At 53.6% G+C, this 27603-nt stretch overlaps 11 protein-coding genes across 11 annotated transcripts; 6 read left to right on the top strand and 5 right to left on the bottom strand.

Moving 5' to 3' along the window:
• Positions 1 to 540: 540 nt before the first annotated feature.
• Positions 541 to 1227, top strand: J4E88_004343 (uncharacterized protein; the record flags this gene model as incomplete). The annotated part of the gene is made up of 1 exon (XM_049397989.1): positions 541 to 1227. One exon carries the CDS (start codon positions 541 to 543, stop codon positions 1225 to 1227), a length of 687 nt encoding a protein of 228 aa, XP_049256434.1.
• A 694-nt stretch (positions 1228 to 1921) lies between these two features.
• NUO49 (NADH:ubiquinone oxidoreductase 49kD subunit) lies at positions 1922 to 3399 on the bottom strand (the record flags this gene model as incomplete). Its single annotated transcript, XM_049397988.1, has 2 exons — positions 1922 to 2680; positions 2731 to 3399. 2 exons carry the CDS (start codon positions 3397 to 3399, stop codon positions 1922 to 1924), a joined length of 1428 nt encoding a protein of 475 aa, XP_049256433.1.
• A 231-nt stretch (positions 3400 to 3630) lies between these two features.
• On the top strand, positions 3631 to 4872 carry J4E88_004341 (uncharacterized protein; the record flags this gene model as incomplete). The annotated part of the gene is made up of 3 exons (XM_049397987.1): positions 3631 to 3669; positions 3723 to 3827; positions 3886 to 4872. 3 exons carry the CDS (start codon positions 3631 to 3633, stop codon positions 4870 to 4872), a joined length of 1131 nt encoding a protein of 376 aa, XP_049256432.1.
• A 582-nt stretch (positions 4873 to 5454) lies between these two features.
• J4E88_004340 (uncharacterized protein) lies at positions 5455 to 6458 on the bottom strand (the record flags this gene model as incomplete). The annotated part of the gene is made up of 2 exons (XM_049397986.1): positions 5455 to 6234; positions 6330 to 6458. The coding sequence occupies 2 exons, from the start codon at positions 6456 to 6458 to the stop codon at positions 5455 to 5457; spliced, it is 909 nt and encodes a 302-aa protein (XP_049256431.1).
• A 1205-nt stretch (positions 6459 to 7663) lies between these two features.
• Positions 7664 to 8733, bottom strand: J4E88_004339 (uncharacterized protein; the record flags this gene model as incomplete). The annotated part of the gene is made up of 3 exons (XM_049397985.1): positions 7664 to 7923; positions 7973 to 8562; positions 8672 to 8733. The coding sequence occupies 3 exons, from the start codon at positions 8731 to 8733 to the stop codon at positions 7664 to 7666; spliced, it is 912 nt and encodes a 303-aa protein (XP_049256430.1).
• An 803-nt stretch (positions 8734 to 9536) lies between these two features.
• Positions 9537 to 12610, top strand: J4E88_004338 (uncharacterized protein; the record flags this gene model as incomplete). The annotated part of the gene is made up of 5 exons (XM_049397984.1): positions 9537 to 9585; positions 9784 to 10025; positions 10081 to 11925; positions 11976 to 12425; positions 12476 to 12610. 5 exons carry the CDS (start codon positions 9537 to 9539, stop codon positions 12608 to 12610), a joined length of 2721 nt encoding a protein of 906 aa, XP_049256429.1.
• Positions 12611 to 14645: 2035 nt separating this feature from the next.
• Positions 14646 to 16011, top strand: J4E88_004337 (uncharacterized protein; the record flags this gene model as incomplete). Its single annotated transcript, XM_049397983.1, has 5 exons — positions 14646 to 14688; positions 14749 to 14910; positions 14988 to 15551; positions 15605 to 15872; positions 15933 to 16011. The coding sequence occupies 5 exons, from the start codon at positions 14646 to 14648 to the stop codon at positions 16009 to 16011; spliced, it is 1116 nt and encodes a 371-aa protein (XP_049256428.1).
• A 3573-nt stretch (positions 16012 to 19584) lies between these two features.
• On the top strand, positions 19585 to 21083 carry J4E88_004336 (uncharacterized protein; the record flags this gene model as incomplete). The annotated part of the gene is made up of 2 exons (XM_049397982.1): positions 19585 to 19692; positions 19749 to 21083. 2 exons carry the CDS (start codon positions 19585 to 19587, stop codon positions 21081 to 21083), a joined length of 1443 nt encoding a protein of 480 aa, XP_049256427.1.
• Positions 21084 to 21700: 617 nt separating this feature from the next.
• On the bottom strand, positions 21701 to 22587 carry ATP3 (atp3 gamma subunit of the F1 sector of mitochondrial F1F0 ATP synthase; the record flags this gene model as incomplete). Its single annotated transcript, XM_049397981.1, has 4 exons — positions 21701 to 21720; positions 21770 to 21992; positions 22046 to 22497; positions 22557 to 22587. The coding sequence occupies 4 exons, from the start codon at positions 22585 to 22587 to the stop codon at positions 21701 to 21703; spliced, it is 726 nt and encodes a 241-aa protein (XP_049256426.1).
• Positions 22588 to 22792: 205 nt separating this feature from the next.
• On the top strand, positions 22793 to 24485 carry J4E88_004334 (uncharacterized protein; the record flags this gene model as incomplete). The annotated part of the gene is made up of 2 exons (XM_049397980.1): positions 22793 to 23418; positions 23468 to 24485. The coding sequence occupies 2 exons, from the start codon at positions 22793 to 22795 to the stop codon at positions 24483 to 24485; spliced, it is 1644 nt and encodes a 547-aa protein (XP_049256425.1).
• A 1075-nt stretch (positions 24486 to 25560) lies between these two features.
• Positions 25561 to 26135, bottom strand: J4E88_004333 (uncharacterized protein; the record flags this gene model as incomplete). Its single annotated transcript, XM_049397979.1, has 2 exons — positions 25561 to 25853; positions 25907 to 26135. 2 exons carry the CDS (start codon positions 26133 to 26135, stop codon positions 25561 to 25563), a joined length of 522 nt encoding a protein of 173 aa, XP_049256424.1.
• Positions 26136 to 27603: the final 1468 nt, after the last annotated feature.

The raw sequence follows: 27603 nt of genomic DNA, 5'->3' as shown, positions 1-27603 counted from the left end.
CAGGCTAGCGGAGAACTGCATGTGACGTCGCCGCGCTAAGCCAGCCCTGGAGGCGCCCCGCAACTGCCGTGAACTTTACTGGCGAAGACTCCTTACCCCCATGCACAATCATTCACTCCAGTTGATTGTTTGCTGTGCACTGGACGCTACAACATAGATGCCCAGATTCGCTTTCTACGTTCCGGCTTTCAGAACGACACTTCCTCGCAAACCTGCGTCGACGATCTCGCTTACTATTTTGAGAAACTAAGAAAAGCAGTCACCTTCTAGATCTGTCCTAAGACTCGTATACTCCGTCACACATCTCGTATTCTTCACTGCCTACGTTCGAGACACCGCTTCCTTCCACCTGTGATACGGTATAGCTCTTCTGCTCAGACGCGTCAGCTCGTGCGCTCGTTCCTAGCTGAAGTTTATCTTGTTTGCTTTTGTGGTGGTGCTCAACCTCCTTCAGCCTCTCTTTCCAGCTAGCTACTCGTCACTTACCACCTACCAACTTTCTCATTCGCATCACGCTACATGCAGTAACAACTGTTCAAGATGACGTCTACCATCACCACAACACCGACGACGACCTACAACTACGTCTACACAACCTACACAAATGCGTCGCCGAGCCCCTTCACCAAACCCACAGAGTTCCCGTCCATCTTCAGCTACGGCCCTGCAGTAGGATGCGCCTCCAACTCTGCCATGCCCGACACACCCGCGCAGCCTTCCAATTACCCTCTCGGTCGACCGTCCGGCCGCGATGGCGGATGCGTCATCAGCAACGACGCTGACTTCAACGACCACGCTTTCTGGGACATGTACGCGTGCTGTTCTGGCAACGACAGTACTGCAATGGGCAGCCCGTTCCCTTGCACAGCAATGTGCTCGGCTAGCGACGAACAGAGCTTCTTGGAGCTGGGAGAGTGTCTGAGCAAGAGGGTCGACGTTGTCATCTGCACTCCACCGTTCGATGAGATTAGCAAGAATTCGACGGACCCGGATACAGCTAGTAGCAGTGGTTCTATGGCGCAATCCTCATCGGCGGGGACGATGAGCGAGAGAGAGAGCGCGACTGCGAGCTCAAGTGGCGATGCGAGCGCGAGTGCTAGCTCTTCGAATGCGGACTCGACGGGCGCCGCTAGTGCGGTGGGTGTTACACATGGTGTGTTTTCAAAGGCTGGGCTGGCGGTGTTCGGCATCATGGCGCTCGGCTCCGCTGCGGGCATGTTCTTGTAAGAGGGCATGGGATAGGATAATGTATATTACAACTGAGCTGGTCTTACTTCCGTGTCCCCTTCCAGTACCTTGGTGTAACTTTATCTAGTCGTAACATAATTCACAAATTGCTGTCATCCATGCCAGTGGTATGATAGTCTCACGTCAATCAAGAGAATGAAACCCCGAACAGGCTTGCAGCCTACATCAACATAAAAACTTACAAAATAGGTGACCTGGCGTTGATGTAGGCTCTAGAACTGTTCAGGATGTTTCTGGCATAAGGTGGTCTCACTGCGCTTTCCTGAAATGGTCCTATGCCCATGAACATTTCAGACACTGCCATGCTCACGGCCATTCCATAATGTGACGCCTTCATGTTGCGATAGAATGACGAAGAGAAAGAATCGAAGAACCAACGAACACGACCTCCTGCAGATCACTCCAGGATACGCAAGCAGAAAGGGACGAACTGAACATGCAAATATCAATTGACTCTCAAAAAATCATAGGTACAGTATTTACAACCAGTCACCTAAACCGCTGCTGCCGCTTCTGACCCACCACACGGAAGACCAAGTCGTCTTCATGATCGATCTTGTCAAAACGCGCGTGTCACCCATTGGCCATGTATCCTTCATGCAACGCGACAAAAACCCATGCTGTGCAAATCGAAGCAAAATGCTGCCGCCTTTCTATTTCATTCTTCTACTGCTTATCTGTCAACCTCACCGAACACAAGATCCATGGTTCCGATAATGGCGACAGCATCGGCGAGCAAATGACCTCTTGAAATCTGGTCCATGCAGGCCAAGTGTGCGAATCCAGGTGCCCTAATCTTACACCTGTACGGCCTCTCGCTACCATCTGAGACCAAGAAGACACCCATCTCTCCCTTGGGCGCCTCAATAGCGCTGTATGTCTCACCAGGTGGGACGGTGTAACCCTTGCTGAAGAGCAAGAAGTGGTGAATGAGAGCCTCCATATTTTCCTTCATGGCAGCACGTGGTGGAGGCGCGATCTTGTAGTCCTCAACCTTGACGGGGCCGGCTGGCATGTCGTTCAAGCACTGGTGGATGATGCGGAGAGACTGACGGAACTCCTCCATACGGCAGAGGTAACGGTCGTAGCAGTCACCGTTGACACCGACTGGGACATCGAAGTCAACCCTGTCGTAAGCGTCGTATGGCTGCGATTTGCGGACGTCCCAGGGAACACCGGATCCTCGGAGCATCACGCCGGAGAAAGAGTAGTTGATGGCGTCAGCAGCTGAGACAACACCAACGCCCTTTGTGCGGCCAATCCAGATACGGTTGTCTGTCAACATCTCCTCAGTCTCGTCGATGCGGTCACCGAACTGGGTGGCCCATTGGTAGATATCGTCGAGAAGACCGAGGGGGAGATCCTGAGACACACCGCCGGGGCGGACGTAGGCTGCGTGAAGACGGGCACCGGAAACACGTTCGTAGAATTCCTAGACGTAATCAGCATGTGCAATCTATACTTTTGCCACGCACTACTCACCATGAGCTTCTCACGCTCCTCGAAACCCCACAAGAAGGGCGTCAGAGCACCGACATCCATAGCGTGGGACAAGACCGACATGAGATGGTTCAGAATGCGGGTGATTTCGCCGAACAAGGTACGGATGTACTTGGCGCGGATTGGGATATCGATGTTCAGCAGCTTCTCGACAGCCAGCGAGAAGCACTGCTCGTTGGTCATCATGGAGACATAGTCGAGACGGTCAAAGTATGGCAGGGCCTGGAGGTACGTCCGGTACTCGATGAGCTTCTCTGTGCCTCTGTGCAGCAGGCCAACGTGCGGGTCGGCGCGCACGATCTCCTCTCCGTTCAGCTCCAGAATCAAGCGCAACACACCGTGGGCAGCGGGATGCTGGGGCCCGAAGTTGACAGTGTAATGCCGGATCTTCCTGGTGTCTACATGTTCGTCCTCCTCCGCTCTGGTTTCCTGGGCCGTCTCGGCCGGTGCAACGCCGCCGAAGTTGGAATCGGTCGGGACCAGTCGTGTCCGCTGGCTCTCCTCGACTTCAGCGTATCGGCGGGGAAATGTAGTCGACAGGCAGCGTGCAATGGGCCGTGAAGGGATTGCCGATCGGAGCTGGGGTCGGGAGGCGTTGAGGCACGCTCGCTTCGCCGCGGGGCCGGCCAGACGCGCAAAGGAGACGGGCATGGTGGTGGTATCTCTCCCTACGTCGAGTATAGGGCCTCAATGGGCGTGTAGAGTGGAGAGTGAGGGCGTGGCGTTGGAGGGGAGCTTTCCTCATATCGATGATGCTACCAGATTGAGTCTACCGCCATTGGCTGCGTGGGTCTTGGCGTGCCGGCGCCTTCCTCGAACTTTTTGTGAACATGGAAAGTGCTCCCCTCCGAAAACACCAAACTTGACCCCAACACCGCAACCATGTCGACGCCGAGTGCACAGGAGCAGATTAAGCGCAAGGTACTTACGCGACTTGGAATATAGGGTTGATCTTCCGCTAATGCCACGATTAGACGCTTGGAGTTGGTCCAGAGACAGTCACCAACCAGCAGTCTACCGACTTCCCAGGACACTGGCCAGGCGAGAACCACGAATGGGACTTGGAATACTTCAAGGAGGTATGCGCGACTAGGTTCACATAAAAAATACACGACTACGTACTAACTAAAGGTTCAGAACTTCAACGTCACCTTCCACAAATTTGTCCCCAACAACGCCGAGTTCTCCCTCACTGGTATCGACACCTCGGTCGCAAACGCCTTCCGCCGCATTCTCCTCTCCGAAATTCCTACGCTCGCCATAGAAGACGTCTTCATCTACCAAAACACATCCATCATCCAAGACGAAGTGCTCGCCCACCGCCTCGGCCTAATCCCCCTCTGCGGCGACCGCGAGGGTCTCCGCTGGCTGAAATGGTACAAGAAGCCCACAGACGACGACGAGGGCTCCGGAACACCCTCGGACTACAACACCATTGCGCTGCGATTAGACGTGGAATGCACATGGCAAGAGGGCGGTCTGCAACGAGCAGTAGCTGGAGAGACCGATCCTGATAAACTCTACGTCGGCCACAATGTCTACGCTAAAGATATCGTCTTCCAACCCCACGGCCGTCAAGAGGAGAAGTTTGCGCAAAGCGAAGGGAAAGAAATCCGGTCTACCAACCCAGATATCCTGATCGCAAAGATGAGGCCAGGGCAGAGCATTTGTCTCAGCATGCACGCTATCAAGGGTATCGGACAAGACCATGCCAAGTTCTCCCCCGTCGCAACGGCTTCGTACCGCCTTATGCCTACCATCGACATCACGAAACCCATCATCGGCGCCGACGCAAAGAAGTTCGCGCGCTGCTTCCCCCGGGGCGTCATCAAGCTCGACAAGGTCACCTCCGAGGACGCTCAGAAACACGCCGAGCTGGAAGGCAAGGAAGGCGAGCCCAAGGCCGTAGTCGAGAACGCCATGAACGACACCGTCAGCAGAGAATGCTTAAGGCATCCCGAATTCAAAGACAAGGTGAAGCTGGGTCGGATACGAGACCACTTCATCTTCAAGGTAGAAAGCACTGGCCAGTGGGAGAGCGACGAGCTGTTTTTGGAAAGTGTCAAGCTGCTCAAGATCAAGTGTCATAGGATTAAGAGAGGGCTGGATGAGATGCAAAAGTAGGAAGCTCTTTGGAACGGGAGTGTGGAAGAATTTGCATTGCAATGGCGTTTTAGGGCATTACGGTGGCGGGTTTCGAAAAGTCTACGATATCACGGAGCGACTTCTTTTGCATGGATTAGTCCATCTGGCATTGTGCCTTTGAGCGGTTGTCAAAAGGCATAATAAATGATTACACCATACTTTCAAATCGCATCTCGCATTAAGGGTGCAGGTTTCATGTGCATGATCTGGTACCTCAAACTCAAAACGGATTCATTCACGTTGATGCCTATGCTAGAACAAGATCGAAGTACCGTCTAGGAATAAAACAAGCTTGCTTCTATTGATACAACTAGACATTCGTAATTGACGCGTATTTATACACAAATCATAGCTTTACAAAGAGCCAACTGACAAGCACCGAACTGGGGTATATGAGAGTTTGTCCACCTGGGACACCTTGCTAAATGAACATGAAAGAAATTCGTATGGGGGCTGTGTTTCGTTGACCGTGACATAATGTATGGCCATGATCGTGGGTCATCCGCGTTGAACCATTGCGACCAGAGCTGAGGAGGTTTCCACGAAAGGACATGCTGACAGCTACGAGAGCTCTGCCAGCGCATCGCTACACAGCTTCTGCACGCTTTCAGGGTTGAAGCGTGGGCGCCATGTCATATTCTTCCTCTTCTGCTGCAGCTTTTCCCGATCCTCGTCTGTCAGCATGCAGCTGCTGCGAGGATCTTTGAACTGCGACTTGGTGGGGGATGGCGAAGGAGTCGGGAATGCGAAACGCACACCACGGACACCAGTCGTCTCTTTTAGGGTCCGCACACTAGTAAGATGGCCCTCTACCATGCGGACAAAGGCGGGGGTGCCACTCGGCAGCTGGACCCCTGGTTTCGATCGCACATGCTCTATGGACAGAGGTGATAGGATACTGTCGTTCTTGATGTGGCGGGACAAGGATCTAGGGTCGGCACACGAGTCCCATTCCACGTTTTTGCCGGGTGGGGATGGAAAGCGGAAGTTCCTCAGCGCAAGATCTGGGTCTACCTCCAGGTCGAAGGCGTAGGAATCTGTGCTTGAGGTGGAGCTGCGATAGCTGCTTGTTGAGTCAAAGGACCTGACTCTGGATGACCGCCGGAACCAGGTCTGTTCGTTTGGAATGGTCGCAGAGTCTGGTGTCAGAGGCTGGTCGTCGTCCTCCATCGGCGCAGTGGAAGATGGCGAAGGTGGTGTAAGAGCGACGATGGTCTCATTGTAGTACTTTTCCGCCGCGTTCAGTTCCTTGTAGCGGTTTTTGAGGGTAGCTTCCCTTGCCAGTGTGTCGTGAGAGAGTGCAATGTAGAAGTTCAGATAAGCGGAGTGGATGGGATGGATCTGTTATTCGTTAGCTCTTGCTTCTCGTGTATTGCGCTTGCCTTGGCGACTTTCAATTTCTGGAGGGTGCGCGGCGTAGTGTTACTTTTACATACCTTGTCATTGATATCACCCAGTAAACGCTCCCCAAAACTTGCGCATTGTGTGTAGTGTCGACTAGCATACAGATCCTTGAGAGCCTGCATCTTCGCCTTCAACATGTATGTTCCAGCTTGCGCCAGCATATCGCTCAGTCGTTAGAAGTTGTGGGTCGGTGAATGTGGGTCGAACTTGATTGAAGACCAAGCAGCGATTGAATTGTAGTTGCGAATGTGAGCTCGGGCGTGAAGCAGACCGGATACAAGCGGAACGAAAAGAGAGAAGCGCAGCCTCAAAGAATGAAAAAGTGAAGCCGGCTTCAGGGTTTATTGAATTGGTAGCGATGTAAGCAGTAAAGGCAATAATGCAGGGTGCGCTTTCCTCTTCTCGATGCTGGTCAGAAAACGGCGTGAACGGTTGAAAGCGACGCAGCTACCCGAGCGCTGGGGAATCAATGCGATCAAAAGCAATGTGCGAACGCCCATAATGGGCCATATTATATGATGCCTCAAGGGCCTGACCGTGCCTGACTAGGCCTGACGTACTATTTCTGCGGGTGAGGGTGTGGTAAGAGGGGCGAGTCCGTTTCGAATGCAGGTTACGTTTCATAAACCAGCTATCCCTACCCTTAGCGCGCCGAACAAGGTCAGGTACGCAAACACTTGCCGTCATTGGGGTTGAAGCACGCATAAGGTTTGAAGAACCCTCGTGCAGACTGCTTGATTTGCAGTCTCATGGCTGTTGGTGTGCATAGTTGCTGCCTCACTGAGTAGTGGTGTAGTCGTCTGCCGGCGATTTTTTCCTCTGCCGTTGTCTGCGACTCATGACCTACAGCTGAGGGACAGGTCGGCATTGTAAGCCGGACATTAGCTTTGCCAAATTGCTGTTGGACCATGATGAGATATATCACACACGCGCCAACTTGCAGATGATTGATCCAGATCCGAGGCCGATCGCGCTGCACTGCAGCACACATCCGCGTGGTGTTTACCCAAGCGACCGTTTCCGATCTGGCGTGGAGGTTGTAGCGAGGACGGAGGATGCCGAGGCGCTCTTTGAGGTGGCTGGTCATCTTAGCCTGCATTTCTGCGACGACAATGAGCAGGAGAGCTGACACACGTGATGAGCATGACAGTACCTAGATCTGCACGGTGCTGCCCAGATGTGACGTAGGCCGAAGCGTAGATACGGTCGAGAAGCAGACATGACACAAAGGCACGGGATTCAACCATGAATGTTTTCCACGAACTGGCTGGTACAAAAGAGCTATGAACAGATGGTTATTCTACACAGCCCATGAGGGAGATGGAACCAGATCATTGGGATATCAAGTCTAAAGCTCCTGGAGCGCTTAACCCTCGGAAGCAGCCGCACCGGTAATAATCTCGACAAGTTCGCCAGTGATGACGGCTTGACGCGTTCGGTTGTAGAGAATCTGGAACTTGTTGATCATGTCTCCAGCGTTCTTGGAAGCATTGTCCATGGCGTTTTGACGCGCAGACTGCTCGCAAGCGTGACCCTCAGCCAGCGCCCAGAAGAGCGAGTTGGCAAGGGCGTACTCGCGGAGGTTGGGAAGAACCTCATCCTCAATCTCGAAAGCAGAGAAGTTGGCTAGATAGATTGTCAGACATGAATTTTGCTACTTGGAGGTGTGACGTACCAGACTGGGCAATAGCCTCCTCAGAGTAGGCCTCCTGGATGGTGGCCTCGTAACTCGAAGCGTTGATGAACTTGTTGTAGACGATCTTGATGGAAGCGTATTCGGTGGGCAGCATGGAGATCTGGTCGGCAATGTGCAGGGAGTCGGCAAAGGTAGGAACGTCCTTTCCGGCACCGGCGAAGGACAGGACCATGTTCTTTCCGTTGGAACGACCAAGTTGCGCCTTGCACTTCTCGCCAATGACAGCCAACTCAATGTCGGAATTCTGTTGGAGCATAGCCCTGACCTTCCTCGACATTCCCGAGTGGATACCACCGCAGAGGCCCTTGTCGGAGCTGCAGACGATGACCAGGTTCTTCTTGCCCTCACTCTCGATGGGCTTGGTCTCGGCGCTCTCGAAAACGGTGTTGGACGTCTGGCCGTACTTGCGGGACTCGGTCATGGCCTTCTGGGCACGGGTGAGCTTGGTGGAGGCGACGACCTTCATGGTCTTGGTGATCTTCTCGATGTTGCGAATCGACTTGAGACGGCCCTCAATTTCACGGAGGGTGGCATAGCCGGCGGCGTTGGAAACGGAGAGGGTGGCGGGCCTAGATACACAAGTTCCAGTCAGCGATTGATGCAGCGGGCGATGCAATGGCTCCGGCAATGGGGGGTCGCAGAGCGCGAGAAAAGCTGCGGGCTGAGGTGGGAGCGTACCGGGCGGCGGCGGCGGCCATGCCCGCCTTGAAGGCCGGGCGCGCAGCTCGTGACAGCATCATGGCTACGGATTGAGATGAGTGGAGATGGCGACAGCCGGTGGTGGTGCTTCACTGCTGTCTTTGCTGAGCGGAAGCTCTCATCGGGCAGTCGGGACACTGAATTGCTTTCCGCGCTAACACGCCAAGTGTCACGTGAGAGATTCCAGCAGAGGACACCGGATGCGGAGCCTCTCACCGGCGCCGCCACGCTCGTGGCAGTCTGCGTGCAGTGTAGAGTGTGTCTTTGAACCATGCTGAAGTCCGAGGAGTCTGAAAATGGCCCCAAAGACGACATCGTCGTGACAACATTAGGAGGACATAGGCACGAACAATGGAGGAACAGGTGGCAGGCACCAACAGGGCACCCACCAAAGCTTTGACGCACCGTTCCGCATGTTCCGTATTGTAGGAAAAGCAAGCAGCTTGCACAATGGCTGTGTTCGCTGGTAGCCGATTTGCAGCGTCCTAGTGCATCGATCGATGGTGAGGTTACGCATCTGCTGCAAAGGCCGAACGCCCGTGCGCTGGTGGACTTAGTGAAGCACAGCTGGGCAATGGCTCCCTGGCTGCGCTTCACTTAACTCAGCATCCTCTGTCCGCCCTCGTCTATTCCCTTCGTCCCTGCTGCCTCAAACTTCAACATCGCCTCAATCGCACGACGTGTTTGCCCGCAAGTGGCGCGCGTCTCTCCACAACTCTCACCCTTCCACGGGCTCCGCTCTTTCGTTCCCACTAGGTTTCCTCGATCTGCGCCAGATCTCGCTGAGCACGCCCGTCCTGTTTTTTATTATCCGCAATCCCGGCGCGCGCCTGCCTCTTCCATCATGTCCTCTTCAGACGACGACACTCCTCTCGTGAGAGGAAAGAACCAAGGTGAGTGCGCCCGGCAATCTGCGCTATCTCCACGCGCCACGGCCATCTCCCTCTCACGCGCCCCGATCGCCCTTGTCAAATTCCACCCTCTCACCTCCCAACTATTACCAACCTCCTCCCTCGCTACCTTACCCAACCTAGCGCAACCAGTGCGCCTCCACTAAAGACGCAAAATGGCTAACGAAACTTTTCCAACAGCAAAGTCCAACGAACAGATCACCAAAGAAGAAGACAGAAAAATGGACGCCCAAGTCCCGTCCAACGGTCACGTCGAGCCCGGCATCTCAATCCGTATGGGTCCAGTCGCCGACGATGACAAGATGGATATCGATGCGCCCGAGACCAACGGCGCCAACGGAAAGCGCAAGTCGCGCAGCAGCGTCACAAACAGCAAATCGTACAAAGACGCCAGTAGCTCCGAGGATGACGACAAGCCTTTGGTAGGTCGCCCTTGATGGAATTCACGCGCGTTAAGCTGGACTAACTTTCCAGCAGAGTAAGCGGCGGCGAACCTCACAGCAAGCAAAACCCACCCAGGACGACTCCGATTCAGAACTCAGCGATGTGCCTCTCAAGGCCAGGGTGCTCCCCAAAGCAAGCGCCGAACAGATCGGAGAGTCTGCCGACTCCGACGTGCCCCTCGCCACGAAGCTCACTAAGAAGAAGGAGTCTATCGAGAAGGCCGCTGCAAAGGAGGCCAAGGCCATGCGCAGCAAGGAGAAGGCTGCCCCGAAGCGCAAGCAAAAGGTAGAAAGCGACAGCGACGACGACATTCCTCTTGCGAAGAAGAAGGCGCCGGCCAAGAAGACAAACGGAGTCAAGAAGGAAGAATCCGATTCTGACGCGCCGCTCGCCAAAAAGGCCGCCCCGAAGAAAGCCACCAAAGCGAAGCCTGCCGCCGCCGCGCCTGTCAAGAAGGGCAAGGGCAAAGTCAAGAAAGAGGAAACTGAGCAGGACGAGGAGGCTGAGAACGAGGAGGAAGAGTACCGCTGGTGGGAGGACCCAGGCAAGAGTGATGGCACCAAGAAGTGGGACACGCTGGAACACGCCGGTGTTGTCTTTCCTCCCGAGTACGAGCCGCTTCCCAAACACGTCAAACTGGTGTACGATGGTGTACCTGTGACCCTGCACAAGGACGCCGAGGAGGTAGCTACTTTCTACGGAAGCATGCTGAACTCCACCCACAACGTCGAGAACCCTACCTTCAACAAAAACTTCTTCGAGGACTTTACTAAGGTTCTGGATAAGACTGGACACGGCAAGGACAAAGATGGAAACACAGTCAAGATCAAGAAGTTTGAGAAGTGCGACTTCAAGCCCATCTTCGAATGGTTCGACGCGGAGCGCGCCAAGAAGAAGGCTCTCTCACAAGCTGAGAAGAAAGCGCTCAAGGCTGAGAAGGAGGCTGCTGAGGCTCAGTACATGTACTGCCTGTGGGACGGTCGCAAGCAAAAGGTCGGCAACTTCCGCGTTGAACCCCCCGGTCTTTTCCGTGGTCGTGGCGAGCATCCCAAGACCGGTCGTGTAAAGGAGCGCGTTATGCCCGAGCAAATCACCATCAACATTGGCGAGAACGCCAAAGTCCCTGAGCCACCCGCGGGTCACAAGTGGAAGGCGGTCAAGCACGATCACGAAGGCACATGGCTGGCTATGTGGCAAGAAAACATCAACAGTGCTTACAAGTACGTCATGCTCGCTGCCAACTCCGACATCAAGGGCCAGAGCGATTTCAAGAAGTTCGAGAAGGCGCGAGAACTCAAGAAGCACATCGACCGCATCCGCAAAGACTACCGCAAAGATCTCAATTCCAAGATGATGGCTGATCGTCAACGTGCTACCGCCATCTACCTCATTGATCAGTTCGCCCTCCGTGCTGGTAACGAGAAGGGAGAGGATGAGGCTGATACCGTCGGTTGCTGCTCGCTCAAGTTTCAGCATATCACTCTGAAGCCGCCGGAGACTGTCATCTTTGACTTCTTGGGTAAAGACAGTATTCGGTTCTACGACGAAGTCAAGGTCGATCCGCAAGTCTTCAAGAACTTGAAGCTGTTCAAGAAGGAGCCCAAGACCACAGGCGATGACATCTTCGATCGACTGACTACGTCGGGTCTCAACAAGCATTTGACAAGCTACATGCCTGGTCTCACTGCAAAGGTATTCCGTACCTACAACGCCTCGTACACAATGGCCCGGCTGCTCAAGGAGATGAAGGCTACTGGCACAGTCCAGGAGAAGGTGAAGGCTTACAACGATGCCAATCGTGAAGTTGCCATCCTGTGTAACCACAAGCGTACTGTCGCTGCGAGTCACGCAACCTCCATCGAGAAGATGAACGAGAGGGTATGTTTTCGTCGCACATTCCGCTGTTTTACCATGCTAACTTCTGTCAGATTAATGGCCTTCGTTATCAGGTTTGGAGGACCAAGATGATGATGATCGACGTGGACCCGAAGATCAAGAAGAAGAAGGGTGCTGAGTACTTTGAGCGACCCGAAGACCTTGACATGGAGTGGGTCAAACAGCACCAGGAGGCAGAGATCGAAGAGATGCGACAAAAGATCACCAAGAAGTTCGAGAAGGAGAACGAGAAGCTCAAGGCCGACGGCGAGAAGGAGATGAAGCCTAAGGAGCTTGAGGAGCGTATGGAGAAGGTTAATGAGCTGGCCGCCAAGTACAAGAAGGAGAACAAGACTGGCAAGGTCGAAGCTGAGGGCAAGGGTCCAACAGTCGACAAGCTTGAGGGTAACATCGACAAGCTCAACCAGCGCATTGAGAACATGAAGATCCAGATGGAGGACAAGGAGGGCAACAAGGAGGTTGCCCTTGGCACGTCCAAAATCGTAAGTTACTCCCCGTCCATCTTGCATGATCTCTGACTAACCGCAACTAGAACTACATCGACCCTCGTCTCACTGTGGTCTTCTCCAAGAAGTTTGACGTACCCATCGAGAAGTTTTTCTCCAAGACGCTCCGCGAGAAGTTCGACTGGGCCATCAAGTCAGTCGACGAGACCTGGGAGTTCTAAAGCAAAGCATGCATACAAGGCGGGGTTTCCTTGTCTTCGGACATCTTCTTAGATTTGCATCGGGTGCACACAGCATCACAGGGTGAGACTGACTGGGCGACATGCGGCGAAGAAAAGCACAATGGCATTTAGTACTATTTCCGTATGAAAGGGCATGGGTGGTACGGTTCGGCGAGCATGCGATATGACGTTGCGATCTCATTTTACTTCACCTGGGCAGGGAGTCCACTGCATAGCTTTAAGATATTCATAGTAGCTCTGCGATCTAGCCAGTCATCTACAGCAATATATCAAATAGAGACTCAGCTGAAAAGGATTACTGATGCATATGCAAGTGCGGGACGATCACCATCCTTAGTGACGTTCTATGCATGAACTGCTGTTCGACTCCGAGGTTGTGCATGCATGCCTGTCTTGAACTGCACCGTCACACAGCCTGCTCTGGATGCAAACTGCATGTCGGCTGGGTCGCACAATCACGATGGGTGGCATAGAGCGGTGTAAGAAAGTGCGTCGCAGCCAATGGTACGGCCTGGGTACCTGCGTTACATTTATTGATAGGAGGTACAGATCGAAGAGATCTCTAGATTCGCACGCCGTGTGCCACGGTACCCGGCGCCGACAGGCCTCGGAGCCCGGAGCTGCATGACACAACGCCGGTACGAACTGTGTATGTTGGAGGCGCCGTCCCTTGGCTTGACAATAAATGTTAAGTCGCCGACGAGGGCGTTGGGCTGATGAGTAGTCACCATTCCGCGGAATCACAGCAACATTTGACGGCATTCGTGCTGTCTAACTCGGCCGCTACGAGGTCTTACTTGACTCAATGACCATAATATTGAATACATATCGGCAATGCTACGAGCCGGATTTCTTGTCACGGTGTCTAGCCTAGTAGAAGTCATCTGAACTTGTTACGAAGCGAGGGTTTTATGCAGGCTAGACGTTAAGCTAAAAGGACAACCCCAGCATCGTGTCTGTAAAGGGGAAGGCGATTTAGCGACAGACCTCGCGGCTCCGCACTTGTTTGCTTTTTATTCGGTAATCGCTCGTTGAAGGATGGCGAGTGTGGCTTACACATTGTACACAACGTCGGAGAACGCCCAAGGATGGATGGCTACGTCAGCCAGGGATTGCCTGATAGCTCTGTTGGTGTGAACTCAGGGGGAGTTCACCCCCACTGTCGGGCTGTCATGCGCCCAAAGTATTGAAGCTCGAGACAAGGTCCAGCACTGCGGGAGCGCGCCGTCGTTCACCGCCCGCTTCTTGTACATCTCCCGCGACAACCGCTATGTATCCAGGAGATAGGAACAGCAAACGTCATGCTGTGAATATGAGGGGATACGGTGGAGCGGATCGCAATGCGTGCTCGTGCCCAAGTTGCATAACGTGGCGGGTGGCGGCGGGCGCCTTCAATACAATTGTCGCGGGCTCGCTACATACGAAGCCCACATAATCTCGGTCGACTTGCTTGCGGAGCGGACCACTATGGTGTGCATTGGATCAGCCACAAGTGCCCGACCATGACTGCTACTGGCGGCCATAGTTGGTTTTTGAGCCTCAGTGATGGGCGTGGCCTCTTGCGAAGAGAATTATCGCCGGGCTTGGGTGTGCACATTTAAATATCGGCCTGACTGCCCCCCTCCTGCAGGTCAATGAGTCGCGCATATTGGGCCTGAGTTATATGACATCGTTGTGGTGCCGCGGTATCCTACTTGGAGTATCTCTCTTCGTGGTTAGTCCCTCTCGTTCCAGCTCGACGCCCGCGATCACGAACGCCGCGTGTTATCTTTCTTCCAACGTGAGCAAGACAGACGATCGCAGCAAGACGCTTCGCCTATAGCAGCCGTGATATTGTCCCTCGCCAGTTGGTTCCTCGCAAAGACGGTCTGAGCGCGATCCGCACCGCTCAAATCTCCACCCCCGACTTTGGCCTTAGCAGACACCATCCGCCCACTGCGCCCTTCAGAATCCCCTAGCGATCTCTTCTTGCGCGCACAGGAGACGCAGATCACGAACATACGCGACCCCAGAAATGGCTTCAGAAAAGCCTTCGGTGCTGATAATAGGAGGGTTGGGTAAGGCTCGCGCGCTGGGCACAACCCAAGCATGCCACGAGGGCTGACCATGTGCATTAGGCTACACCGGGCGACACCTCACCAAGTACATCCACGACAACAACCTCGCCTCGCAGATTCGCATCGTCGACAAACATCTCCCGGAGCTGGCATGGCTTGCACCTGAATTCAAGGAGGCGTGCTCAAGAGAGCGGTTCATACAGGCGGATGCGGCGCAGGAGAGTGCGTACCCCTGACCATGTCTCTGGGTCCAAGGGATGTCTACAACAAGACGTTCGAGGCTAATTCGAACCCTACAGAATCCCTCCCGCGAATATTCGACCGTGAAGGCGGCGCCGAATTCGACTATGTCTTCAACTGCGGCGGCGAGACCCGCTTCGCCCAAGACGAGAAGGTCTACGAGCTCCGCTCCTACGGCCTGTCCATGGCCATTGGCCGCGAAGCCGCCAAACGCAAGGTCAAATGCTTCCTCGAAGTCAGCACCGGCATGGTCTACAAGCCCGACAGCGCACCCAGCAAAGAGTCAGACAAGCCGAAGCCCTGGTCAAATCTCGCGAAATGGAAGCTCAAGGCTGAGGAGGACCTGGCCAAGATCGAAGGATTGAACCTGATAGTGATGAGGATGGCACACGTCTACGGGCCGTACACGAGCAAATACCTGAGCACGGCGCTTTGCATGGCAAGGGTATACCAGAGCAAAGGAAAGGAGATGCGCTTCCTGTGGAAAGAAGACCTGAAGACGAACCTGGTGCACATTGAGGATTCTACGAGAGCGCTGTGGCATGGTGTCGAGTGGTACATGAAGGGGCCCCCTGGACGCAGACCAGCACCTACCTTCAACATTGTGGATCATGCGAATCACTGTAAGGCCTCTCAACACCACGTTATCCTACTGCAGTACTGACATAACATTTAGCCCAAAAAGACACTGCCCAGCTCATGGGTAAGATCTTCAACATCGAGACCGGCTTCCACGGCACACTCATCTCAGCCTTTGCACGATTGAACCTCGACCATGTCGTCGACGAAGTCAACGACGAGACGCTAGACCCTTGGGCAGAACTGCAACAAAAAGCCGGCATCAGCCAATCGACACCGCTGACACCGTACATGGAGAAGGAGCTGCTGAAAGATGCGGATCTGAGCATGGACGGGAGTCTATTCGAGAAGGAGACGGGCTTCAAGTAAGTCACGCCACTATTCACATAGAAGATTAAGCCGGCGATATACTAACAAACCACCAGATACAACGTAGAGAAGATCACCAAAGAAAAGGTCGAAGAGGTCATTGAGAGCTACAAGAGGATGAACTGGTGGCCATAGCCTCGGCCGCTCGACTCGCCCACTTCTTTTCCATCGATACCCTCCTTCTTGTCACGACCTTCCTCACGACGAACCCCCTTTCCCGTATACCCAACCACCAAAACCCACCACCTTTACATCTTCCAAAAACGACGACCGATTGTTCAGTTCAGCATAGCATAGCAGCGAAAGCATGCATTACCTGGAGCTCTGAGCTCCCTTCGACCCGAATCGACAATTTCACCCCTTATGGTCTTCTCATGTCTTGCGGGCATTTGTATCTGGCAGTCGCTTTTCCCTTGTGTGTGTGTGTGTCAACCTTCTTCCTGTATGTTTGGGGCATGTATCTGGTTTGCGCACGGTACTGTATGGTGTTGATCTTTGCTGCTGCTGTCGGAGCATGCGAGTCTTGGTGTTACATACCCCTCAATCTAGCATTTGTTCTTATACACCGCGACTTGTCGTAAGATGACTCATTGTGCTTATTGACTGTTGGCTTGTGCTATGGCTTCTGTGAGGTGCAGAATGCTGAGAGCAGGTGCATTGCCTAGGCTAGAACCAGCAATGTATGAGATCGCCGGAATCCTACCCGCTGACTACATGCTATCGATCCCATTAATCTATCTCCATCACAGAAAAACTTATCGCATCCCTTATCCTGGATATTGATGACGGATGAGTTCGCCAGCTACCCAGCCTATGAATGATCTTCGGTGATGACCTCAAGCTTGATACCCTTCTGGATCTCGAGTTACTCCACCCAAGTGGTGCTCCCTCCCACCACAGCATCACGCTCTAACATGAACGTCAAAGTAACCCCCTGCAACGCAATCTTCTTCAAGTTTGGAAAAGTCCTCATACACGCCGTCCAGGGAAATTCCCACTGTCTTCCGTTCCAGAAGTAAATCCATGACTTGTAGAGAACAACGCTCTGGATAGTTTCCAACTGTTCGCGCGAGAGCGGGCACTTCCCGGCCCAGTAGCGGTCGAGGAAGGTGTCGTAGGGGAACTTAAAATTGTTTCTGGAGTAGAATACCAGACGCGATTCAATGTAGATTTGTCGACAAGTCGTTAGTAAAGCGAGGGCGTGGGGGGCTAGTCCGCGGTCGAACTTGACACGTCCCTTGTAGACGGTGACCTCCTTGTTGCTAATGAGGGTAAACTTATAAACATTTTCGCGAATCTCTGCAGGCAGTGCGAGAAGACGTGTACGCGCGTTGGATTGTGTACTGTGTTTTGTCAATTAATCATTGCTATGTTGATCGCTCTATTCCCTACCGAGGGCGCAGATACGCGGGAGTATTCCCTGGATTCGGTAGGGCATCATCGGGACGGGAGCTCAACTTCGGGTTCATGATGGCGTTAGTTGAGAGTCTGAGAAGGTGCAAAGGGTTCGTTGCGATAAGCACGCGACTGATCAGACCACGACCAGAGCAGACAGTCGAGAGCCATACGCATCTGGGAATGGAAATTCTCTTTCACTGTGCTATCGGCTATCAGATCACTATAAGAGTAAGAACTTCTCGTAGCGATCCTCTCTTCGTGCATTCTCGAAATTGGTAGAGACAACGTCAGTGAAAATATCATTTTAGTTGACAGACCATACGAGCTTGATCATCATCATCATATGGCACTTTAGTGAATAGTTCGATTACAAATGCGCACTAGATAATCTGTTAAAACCAGATCGATAACATCTTTAAATCTAGTGCGACCTCTCCCACTACACCAAAGCTTTCTGGATTCAAATCCTTTCACAACCCTCCAACCGATGTTGACAAGTCGAACATCAGGCTAGTGCGGTTAGAAGCATCTTGCTAGACGCGTTCTGCCGAACCTGAATCAGGAGCTATTGGTCATCGATCTCGATAGGGTCAACGACCTCGACGACCTCAAGGACACCACGCTCCCGCATCGTCACATAATCCTTCCAATCATTAAATCCAGCATGTTGCGCCAACAACTTGACGAAATGGACGTCGGAACCAGTTTCAGTGACGTCAACTTCAATCCAAATTCGCCGCAAGTTCGGGAATAGGAGCGTGAACGGCATAGCTAACGGTGGTGGGGAATGAGAACGGTAGGATTTCCAGTCGAACGGGCAACTACACCCTCGTGCGTACCGTGAGCAGCCCCCAAACCCCGTCCCGTTGACCGAATCAAAAAGGAAGGGGTTGTTAACTTGGATAGTTTGTATGGCTTCTAGCTGGGCTTGGTTGCGGTTTCCTGCAAAGGCATCGCGGTGGGAACGGCAGCTCACGACGAACGTGTTGAGTGCGTAAGGTAAGACAGCGGTCTCTGTATAGATCTGGCGGCATACATATGGCAGCACAAACGCGAGCTTTCGGAGTTCTCCAGGCTTGTAGTCATCACCACCATTTTGCCAAATATCGAGTCCGGGGACGTTCATTGATATCTGGAAGCCACCCAGAACTTCCTTAAAGATCATGTTACGAATCTCCGCAGGCAACAAGAGGAGATTCGTCGACGCGTTGTGTTGGGTCCTAGTACATTAGCGTCTGACGTAGCCTTGGAGATAGTACTTACTTGGACAGCAAATGCTCTGGAGTGGGATCCATCTGCACCAGTCCATTCTTCTGGTAAGTAACTGCTGGCGAAGGGCCTCGATAATGAGGGGCAGAGTGTCGAGGATTCGCCATGATTTGAGCCAGCTTGCGCTGACGGTCCAACGCCTTCCAGGCGCCGAAACAATTTGGCATGGCTACTAGATCTGACGGTTAAACGTATGATTAGAAGTACAATGGCCGGTTTGTCAGGTCGTATAGAGCCGATGATGGAGACTGGACAATGGCTACGGTGGTAGTGTAGAACTGTGGTTCCTTCGAGACCGCTTATATTATGATTGGGCAGATTATCAGAGTAGAGACCCGTTCTTTGAACGGCCAGTCACTTTGAGTACTTGCAGGGGAATTGCTCGATATCTGGCTGCCTGGGGACAGCCTCGTTCGGTCACTCACGCCACTTTCATTGTCGAATACGCGCTAATCCTGTCACATATATCACTGCCGTATAGTGAAACAGTTATAATAATACAGCCGGAAACGGATAGGCGGAAGCACTGACCCTGTCTGATGGGTGGCAGTGATGGAGAAGGGTTGATGTGGCAGGAAGCGCAGCAGAATGGACAGTCGGCTGGGGTGTCAGTGGCCGCCCAATCATCATTCGTGTGATGCTGGAAGCGGCCCTGGGGGTGCGCCCGAACCTTCCTGCCCTGCGACATCACTACAACGACATCCAAGCAAGCAGGTTATCTGAAATCTTTAGCAGGATACAAGTAAGACTTGCTGTATTTCTATCAGATATGCGACCTATGTCCCTCTGCAGGTTGAGAACGCAAGCACATGCAGATGAGCTGCGGATGGGAGGCAAATGTGGCATGTAGCTCGCTCAGCCTCTCAAGATGCAGCCTAACCTTTACGTGCTCAGAAAGAATCAGTACTGCCTAATCTGAGAACATGAATGGATGAATACGCTGCTGCGCCCTGTTGGTCTGATAGCTTCATATATCCATGACCAGCACGGAAGAAAGCCAGGCGGCATTCGGTATGCCCTCCGTGCTCTCTCTCCACAAAAATGTCCCCTCTCCGCCGCACGAAGCGACCATCAGGCAAGATGGCTGCAAAGCCTATCTGTCACCTACTCCGCATGCCTTTGGCGATACTTCTCATCGTACTAGAAGACGTGCGTACCTGCACACTTGCTTCACCACAGTTCTCTCTTCTGACTACACCTGTCAGGTTTACGACACTTATCGGGAGGCCTTCTTCAACTTTCGTCTCGTCTCTAAAGCATGTCGCAATGAGTCTCAATACCTGTTCTTCCGCAACTTCACTATCCATGATCGCACCCTCCTTGGGCCGAGTCTGTCATCGCCGATGCTGGATAGGCTCAGGGACAGAGATGATAAAACTGGAGAATATGTCAGGCATCTGAAAATAGGTCCATTCAAGGATGAAGACAAGTTCAAGCTCGAGGTTTTGCCCGTGCTGGAGACTGTTCTGAGGAGCGTCAGTAACTTGCAAGATCTTACCTGGCGTGTGAACTGCGAGCTTCCGCCAGCCCTGCTCAACTTGTTCTACGAATTGCATCCGTCGGCGCATTTCCATTGGATCCTGAAGAATCGCAGATTCCATCCTCTGGACCACAGTCTGCTTTCGTCCCCCCAACTTTACACTCTCGATGCGGAAATTTACGCAACCGTACCCGAGCAGACTGGACACTCCTTGAGTGAGCTTGCCTATATCAAAAACACTGTGCCACCCAGTCTCCGAGTTCTGCGTCTCTCGACTATCGACGTTGATGGCTCTGTCCAGCGTGCGCAGTTCGAAGAATGGGAAACCGTAAAATACGGCATGTTCCATTTCGACTTCCAGCCCGGCGATCAATTTCCTGCGCTCTTGGAGTTGGCCTTGAGGCAGGGCGATTTTGCGTTGACAGAGCAAAACTGCAACTTGTGGGCGCGCGCAACGTCCTGGGAACGCCTGGAACGCTTAGATCTCCCCAACGGCACGTCGCCTCAGTTCATCGCCTCCCTCACCAACCGCGCCATCAATATCAAATACCTCAGATTTCACATCGGCACGACGGACTTCATGATCAGGAGACAATATCGCCCATACAGCGGTGGAAATTGGCTTAACGCCGGCGTTGACACTATGTCTATCATGACAAGATTTCTAGCTTCGATCAAATCTCTCCACACCCTTGACTTCGCGTACGAAGACAACGAGACCCTAATAAGATATTTACGCGTCATATTGCAGAGTCTCCATGGAAGTTTGAGGAGCTTGACCATATCTGACATGGGGGGTTACGATTACTTTCCCATGGACCCCTTACCATCTGGAAAGCCGTATTGGGATCCGGAGCAATACCAAGAGGTGCTTGAGCTAGCACCCGGCTTGGAGCATTTTGATGCGCGGATTGGTACGAGAGACAGTGTTGTGGGGGATTGGGAAGGCAAGGATCGCTATGCAGATGTAGAGAAGAAGTGGAGGACCGCGAAAAAGACCACCGCTCCCTCAAGGGTGAAAATACAGCGGGCCAAGAGAGCGCTAAAGTTGATTGTGTAGACGGCGTCGACGCTTACATGCGTCTCTACGCAGATGAGAAAGTGGGTTCCACGCAGGGCTTTGTGTATCGTTACTGGGCTGATAGTGGTGCCGAGTTCTTTTGCCAACATCGAGGCGCATACCAACGTCTCGGGTTCGTACCGGAGGTATTGGCCGCTTTAGTCTGAGTTGTTCGCATCATCGACAAGACATGCAGTGGTGGCAGTACGGGTTGAGGAAGCGGATAGGGATGTTGTTGGGTTGGGTATCGTTACGAAATGGGAAGGTGGTGGGTTCGTGAACTTCGCGGGGTAACATGCCTGTTTCTTTTGTCAATTCGTCTTGTCCAATACCCAACGAAGCTCGTATAGCGTCCCTCGCTTCTTGAATGCTTGGTGCTTATTGGATTAATCGATACCATGGCAATGCTGGATGTGATTGGGGTTTCAGATCAATGTCCCCGCCTTGTCTGAGACCAAACAGAAAGATACGGCAGAAAAGACACTTGTATTCAGGAGACAGAACGAAATCGATTTCGGCCTTTTCCCAAGCCTGAGGTACTCTATATTGAACGAGCCTGACTATTGCACAGATTTATATAACATTGGATGACTTGACTGGTGGATGCTATAGGACGCTTATGCCTTCTGGACGATCCCTGTTACTTGTTAGCTCATGCCGCACGTTTGAAATGCAATGCCACATACTCTCAATGTCAGTGACGCTCTGGTCAAGGATCTGCTTGAGGGTCTTGGGGTTCTCGAGCTCCTTCTCAATCTTGGCGATGATGGACTCGGCGAGCTCCTTCTGCTGCCTCTGCTTGACCTGGCCCTCGTAGCGGACCCACGAGTCGAGAACGGACTTGGCCTCGGCGGCGATGGCGGTCTTCTGCTCAAGCTCGAAAGCCTGGGCCTCGAGCTGGGCGGTCTCCTGTGGGGTTGTCAGTGTTCGGCCCTTGCATGTCCTCTGCCGTCGCGTCGCACCTTGGAAACCTCGAAGAGGGTCTTGGTGATGTCAATGACACCGCCGAGGTCCTGGACGCTCTCGATGCGCTGCTTGACAGCGGTGGTGTGGTCCTGGCGGGCAGCGTTCAAGATGCCGGAGATCTTGTCGGCCTGCTGTTGCGCATACTCTCCCCAGGCAGGTCCGGCGTACTTGGCAACGGCCCAGAAGATGGTCAGGAGCGAGAGGGCGACAATCGACTCCTCGTTGACGACGTAGAGCTCGTTGCTGATCGCGGCGACACTGAGACCGGCGCCGGCGGAGAGGACGGCGGCCTTGGTGAGGGGGCTGTTGCCGGGGACGGGTATCGAGTCGAGGACGGTCTGGGCCTTCTTCTTGGGGTCCTCCTGGGGCAGGTTGGAGTTGTAGCGGGCCTGGACGGCGATGGAGGGCAGGGCGCGGAGAGGGAGCGATGGGCGGAGACGGGCGGCGCCTATTGGGGTGAGCACGGGGTCAATGGCATCGCAGATTCATCGGGCGGGTGCTACTCACCGACCGCGCTCCTTGCAAGACGTGAGGCCATGGCTGTCTGATGGGCGTGGGGAGTTTGGGGTGCTGGTCGTCGTCGAGAGCTAGCTTTTCGTGATGCTGCGTGAACTCTGAGCCAAGCGCCGATGCCCATGCGCTAGCCGAACTTCGCCCGGCCCGCCCTCACTTTTCGACATCGCCAACTTTTTTGCGCCCGCGAGCAATTCAACTCCACGCCAAGAAATCAGTCGCAGGAAAACATGTCGGGTGCAAAGTCGGCCAGCACGTCTGGTGTCAAGAGGAAGAGGGACCCAAGCAGGCCAGAGCGCGGCGAATCCAAATCGAAGAGCCGGCGCAAATCCCCCAGCGACGACGGCGAAGACATCCAGTCGGAAATTGTACAGCTCGAAGCACAAATCCTCGAATCGCGAAAACACTACAACAACATTGCAACTCTTTTGCAGCGAGCGAGACAGCCAGACGCCGAGAATGAGGGACCAATCCTCGCCGCCGTGGCCCTCTGCCGAGTCTTTTCACGACTACTCGTGACAGGCGACATGGTGAAGAGCAAGGGTATGAGCGAGGCAGAGGGTGTCATTGTGTCGTGGTTGAAGGAGCGCTACCGAGAACTCTCCGACATACTCATCGACGACTTCCTCGGCAGCGAACATCCACCTCGGCAGTCTGTGGCCCTGACACTGGTTCTGCGACTGGTCAAGGAGGAGGCGAAGTCACAAAAAGACTACAAGATTAAGAACGGGCCGCTGCCGAGACTGATCAGGGTGCTGCTATGTCTCCCGCTAGACGATCTGAACCGCGAGGAATTTGCGGAGAAGTACCTGAAGCAGTTCGACGATATCCGATACCAGACCTTCCAGACCATCAAGTAAGCACATACACATACCAAGTCTCATGACTACCACTAACACATCCAGGGATGTACTTGACAGTGAGCTCGACATTACGACGCGCCAACTCGTAGCTGCGAACAGCCTGTCCCTCCTATTCACACTTACCGAAGTCCCCAAATCCAAGACCGACATACAAAATTTCTACGTACAGGTGCAAGGGAAGAGCCCGATACCGTCCCTCCAAGCATACAAGGAAAAGGCACAGGCAGCGTGGTTAGCCACGATGCGCACAGGTCTCTCCAAGGAGCAGCGCAAGTCTATCCTGCACAACTTTTCTCACCAGATTGCGCCGTGGTTCCAGCAGCCTGAAATCTTATCGGATTTCTTGACCGACTCCTACAACGTGGGCGGGGCAACCTCTCTTCTGGCTCTGTCCGGAATCTACTACTTAATTTCAGAGAAGAACCTCGACTACCCGTCATTCTACCTCAAGCTGTACTCCCTCCTCGACGAAGGCCTCCTCCATTCCAAACACCGATCGCGTTTTTTCCGCCTACTAGACACCTTCATGTCTTCGTCCCATTTACCCGCCAACCTCGTCGCCAGTTTCATCAAGCGTCTCTCGCGATTAGCCCTCCACGGCCCACCCGCTGGTGTTGTCGTCGTAATACCCTGGGTCTACAACATGTTCAAGAGACATCCAGCTTGCACTTTCATGATGCACCGCGAGATCCGGGACCCGGCTCTGCAAAAGGAGCTGGAAGAGGAAGGCATGGACGACCCGTTCGACATGGAGGAGCTGGACCCTCTCCTCACAAATGCTATTGACAGCAGTGTCTGGGAGCTAGAGGCACTGCAATCGCATTACCACCCCAACGTTGCGACGCTGGCAAAGATCATCTCGGAGCAATTCACGAAGCGAGCGTACAACCTGGAAGACTTCTTGGACCACTCCTACACGGCGCTGCTCGATGTCGAACTCGACCGCGATCTGAAGAAGGAGCCAGAAGTCGAATTTGAGATACCCAAGCGCATCTTCACTGCGGATGAGGGGTTCAATATATTTGGACAGTTGTTGACGCAGGTTGTGGAGGCAAGGTAGTCGATGCATATATAGCTAGAATGATACCCGGAATATTCGCATTACTTAAGCAGCTTCCCGACCAACTCCCACACATTCATTCTGATTACATATGAACTCCCACACATGCAAACGTTCATTCGTCGGAATAAGGCGCCGTAAAACTCCCTCACCCGTCATCCAAGCATGAACATGTGGGGACACCTCTAGCTCCCTACCATCCAGCCAAACCACACATCTAGACACGACAATTCCAAACTCCGCCCTTTAGCTCTGCTCCAGGATGATAAAATTGGTTGAGACGCACACTGCACTTGACCGGTGCTAGTTCAGCCAACCTGCCAAGTGCCATTTTCATCGTTTTCTAGCTGCAAAGCTTGCCCACGTAGCGTTTTGGCTAGCGGTGTGGAGCTAATGCGCTGGGGGCAGCTCGTTGGCTCGGGGTCGCCCGCGCGCCCGCTGTCTTTCTCGTATTGCGCTGAGGGGAGGACGCGCGATAAGAGACGTACGTCGCTGTCGGAGGCAGCAGCAGGTAGAGTGAGGGTGGTCGTGTGGTCGCGCAAAGAGGGGAGCCAGGTCGCGTCTTGCGGGTTGACCGAGGCAGGGGCAGCTGGAAGGTCGGCGATTATCTTGCATGCGTTGGCGCGGTCGGTTCCAGGTACCACTTTCCTTTGCGCTGAGCTGCATATGTCGAGAGCTTTCACATGTGTCAAACAAGGTAGCCAGGAAAACTCTTCTGAACTACACGTCATGAAGATGGAGCATTGTTCAAGCGAATTCACAGGTGTGGAAGTAAAGTTTGGTTCAGGTCACCTCTCGGCGACTGATATCTCAGTTGAATTAACTATCTATACATGTCAAGCCATGTGTATGCATCCCCATTGGAACATTGTCGCATTAGTAGGATACATGAGAAGAAGAATCATTCGTAACCCCTAACCCCGACATGAATGTTCCCCGAATTAAAAATCCCCGCCATTGATGCTTGGAAATGTGTTGTTACTCCGTGTTGCTTTTAAACAAACATGCAACCCAATCGTGACTGAGTTGGTGGTATATCGTGAAGAAGGGGAAAGAAAGGGTGGTGGTGAGGCGCTTATGCGACGATGGCGGCACCGATGGCGAGGACAAGGCCACCGAAGGAGACCATGTTGCCAGCGGCAGCACCGGTGGACTCGGGGATACCGCCGCTCTCGGTAGCGCTGCCAGCGACGCCGGAAGAGGTCTCCTCAGAGGCGGGGGTGGAGGCAGTGGCGGACATGGAGCCGGTACCGGTTACCATGGTGGTGTTGGAGCCCATGGGGACGGACATGGAGCCACCAGGAACGACGGGAGTGGCGGTGGGGACAACGACGACCGAGGTGACGGAAGCAGTCTCAGTGACGGCGACTATGGTGTTGTTAGTATCGTGATGGACTGAGCAGAGTCGCAGAGAAACTTACCAGTGGAGGTCATGTCGCCAGAGGGGACCATGGAGCCGGAGGGCATGGGGACAGCGGGGATCTCAGAGACCATGGAGCCAGAGGGCATGGGGACGGCGGGGATCATGCTGGTGGCAGGAGGAGCCTGGATCTGACCGTCGGAGATCTGGGAGATGGGCTGGACCTCGTACTGAGGAACAGCGGCGACGGCACCAGCCATGATGGCAACGGAGGCGATGGAGAAACGCATGTTGATGATGTGGGTTGGTAGTAGTTACTTGAAGATAGCGACTGTGTAGTGATCGACTCGTAGATTGGAGAGTTGAAGCGGGTGGAATCTGTTTGTGCGTTGGAGTGAGTGGATGAAGAAGAGAAAGGGAGGCAGCAAACGGGCTATCTATTTATTCGCCTGGAGCCGCAGGGCAACACACACGCAAGACTTGCGGCTGTTGTGTCGCAATGGGGTCGGGCGGACCCACAGTACCCAAAGGTGCCCTGTGCGCCCAGTGGACGTGGTAGGCAGAGTAATTGGAGAGGCTTTGCGCCCGTGTGTTTCGACAAGAGTAGAACAACCCAGCCCCGGCGCACAGACACGAGGCGAGTCCGCGATTGGCAGATGGACAAGCATCGTTCCAAGAATTTTATCCAAGTTGGCCCACTCGAACCGTTGGGCGAGGCTAGTCCCCTGCGAGAGAGCTTGTCATGCTGGTGAAAGCGGCCGAATTGCTTCGTTTTGATTGCCTGGGAGCTTCCATGTCGCTGACTACCGCCAACTTCGACGTGTAACCACCTGGGCAGCTTTTTCCCCTCTCCTAGACCGCCAGCCACACCAGCCATCGCCAACGCGCAAGCAGGCGAAAGAGTTTGACTTCAGAAGAGGGCCGTTTCGCAGTGCCACGCAACATCTCTCCACTGCTACTCGCTTGTGCGCACCTTATCGCGACGCCAGCAAACGCCTCCCGCCAGTGGCCGTGCGACTAGCAACCATAGTGCCAGGGGCAGGTCCGTCACCATTCGATCGCCTCAAGCCCGTCCATAACGCATGCAGATCGTTGCCCGGTACAGCTGGCGGCCCTATGCATCCCTCACGGTTATTGTTGGCAGCAGTTTGCCTACGCACCGCTGTCTGATCGTGTTTCGTCTGCTGGCCTGCGATGCAGCTTCGTTTTTACTATCCTTAGCAACAGGTGCCTGGGATTGCTCATAGCCATGCTCGGCAGCTGCATCGGTTTTGTTGAATCCCGTGATCGTGGGTGCGGTGACGCGTGTCCCTTGCCCTTGTTTTCGCTCTGGTCGCTAACGCGCAATCAATCAATCGATCAATGCTGCCAGCACTTCGGTCCTCTCCTTCCCTCTCCTGATGATCCATCCCCGTCCCTTGCAGCTTGCTTCTAAGTAAGGAACATTTGCCACCAACACTAAACCATCCGTTCCATGGCACGAGGAAAATCCGAGAATCTCGATTGAAACCCCTTGCAAACACAATATATTGAAACAAACAACGTGCAATCTGTACCTACATGTCGACGCATTCACCGGCAAATGCGAGCAAAAGGCTAAAGGGAATGAAGCGCACGGCCAGAAACACCCCAGTCCCCCCATCTCCGGACTTTTCACCAGCATGCAAGGACCACGCTCGTAATCTCGTTTCGCAACGACGATTGCTTGCCGCTGCCGTAATACGTGATAAGGATTCAAGGAGAAGGAGATCATGACGT

Source organism: Alternaria novae-zelandiae (genome assembly GCF_023758075.1).
Source record: "Alternaria novae-zelandiae strain BMP 2774 chromosome Unknown scaffold_7, whole genome shotgun sequence".
In the NCBI taxonomy this organism is placed as follows: Eukaryota; Fungi; Ascomycota; class Dothideomycetes; order Pleosporales; family Pleosporaceae; genus Alternaria; species Alternaria novae-zelandiae.
This window is presented reverse-complemented; position numbering and strand designations above follow the sequence as displayed.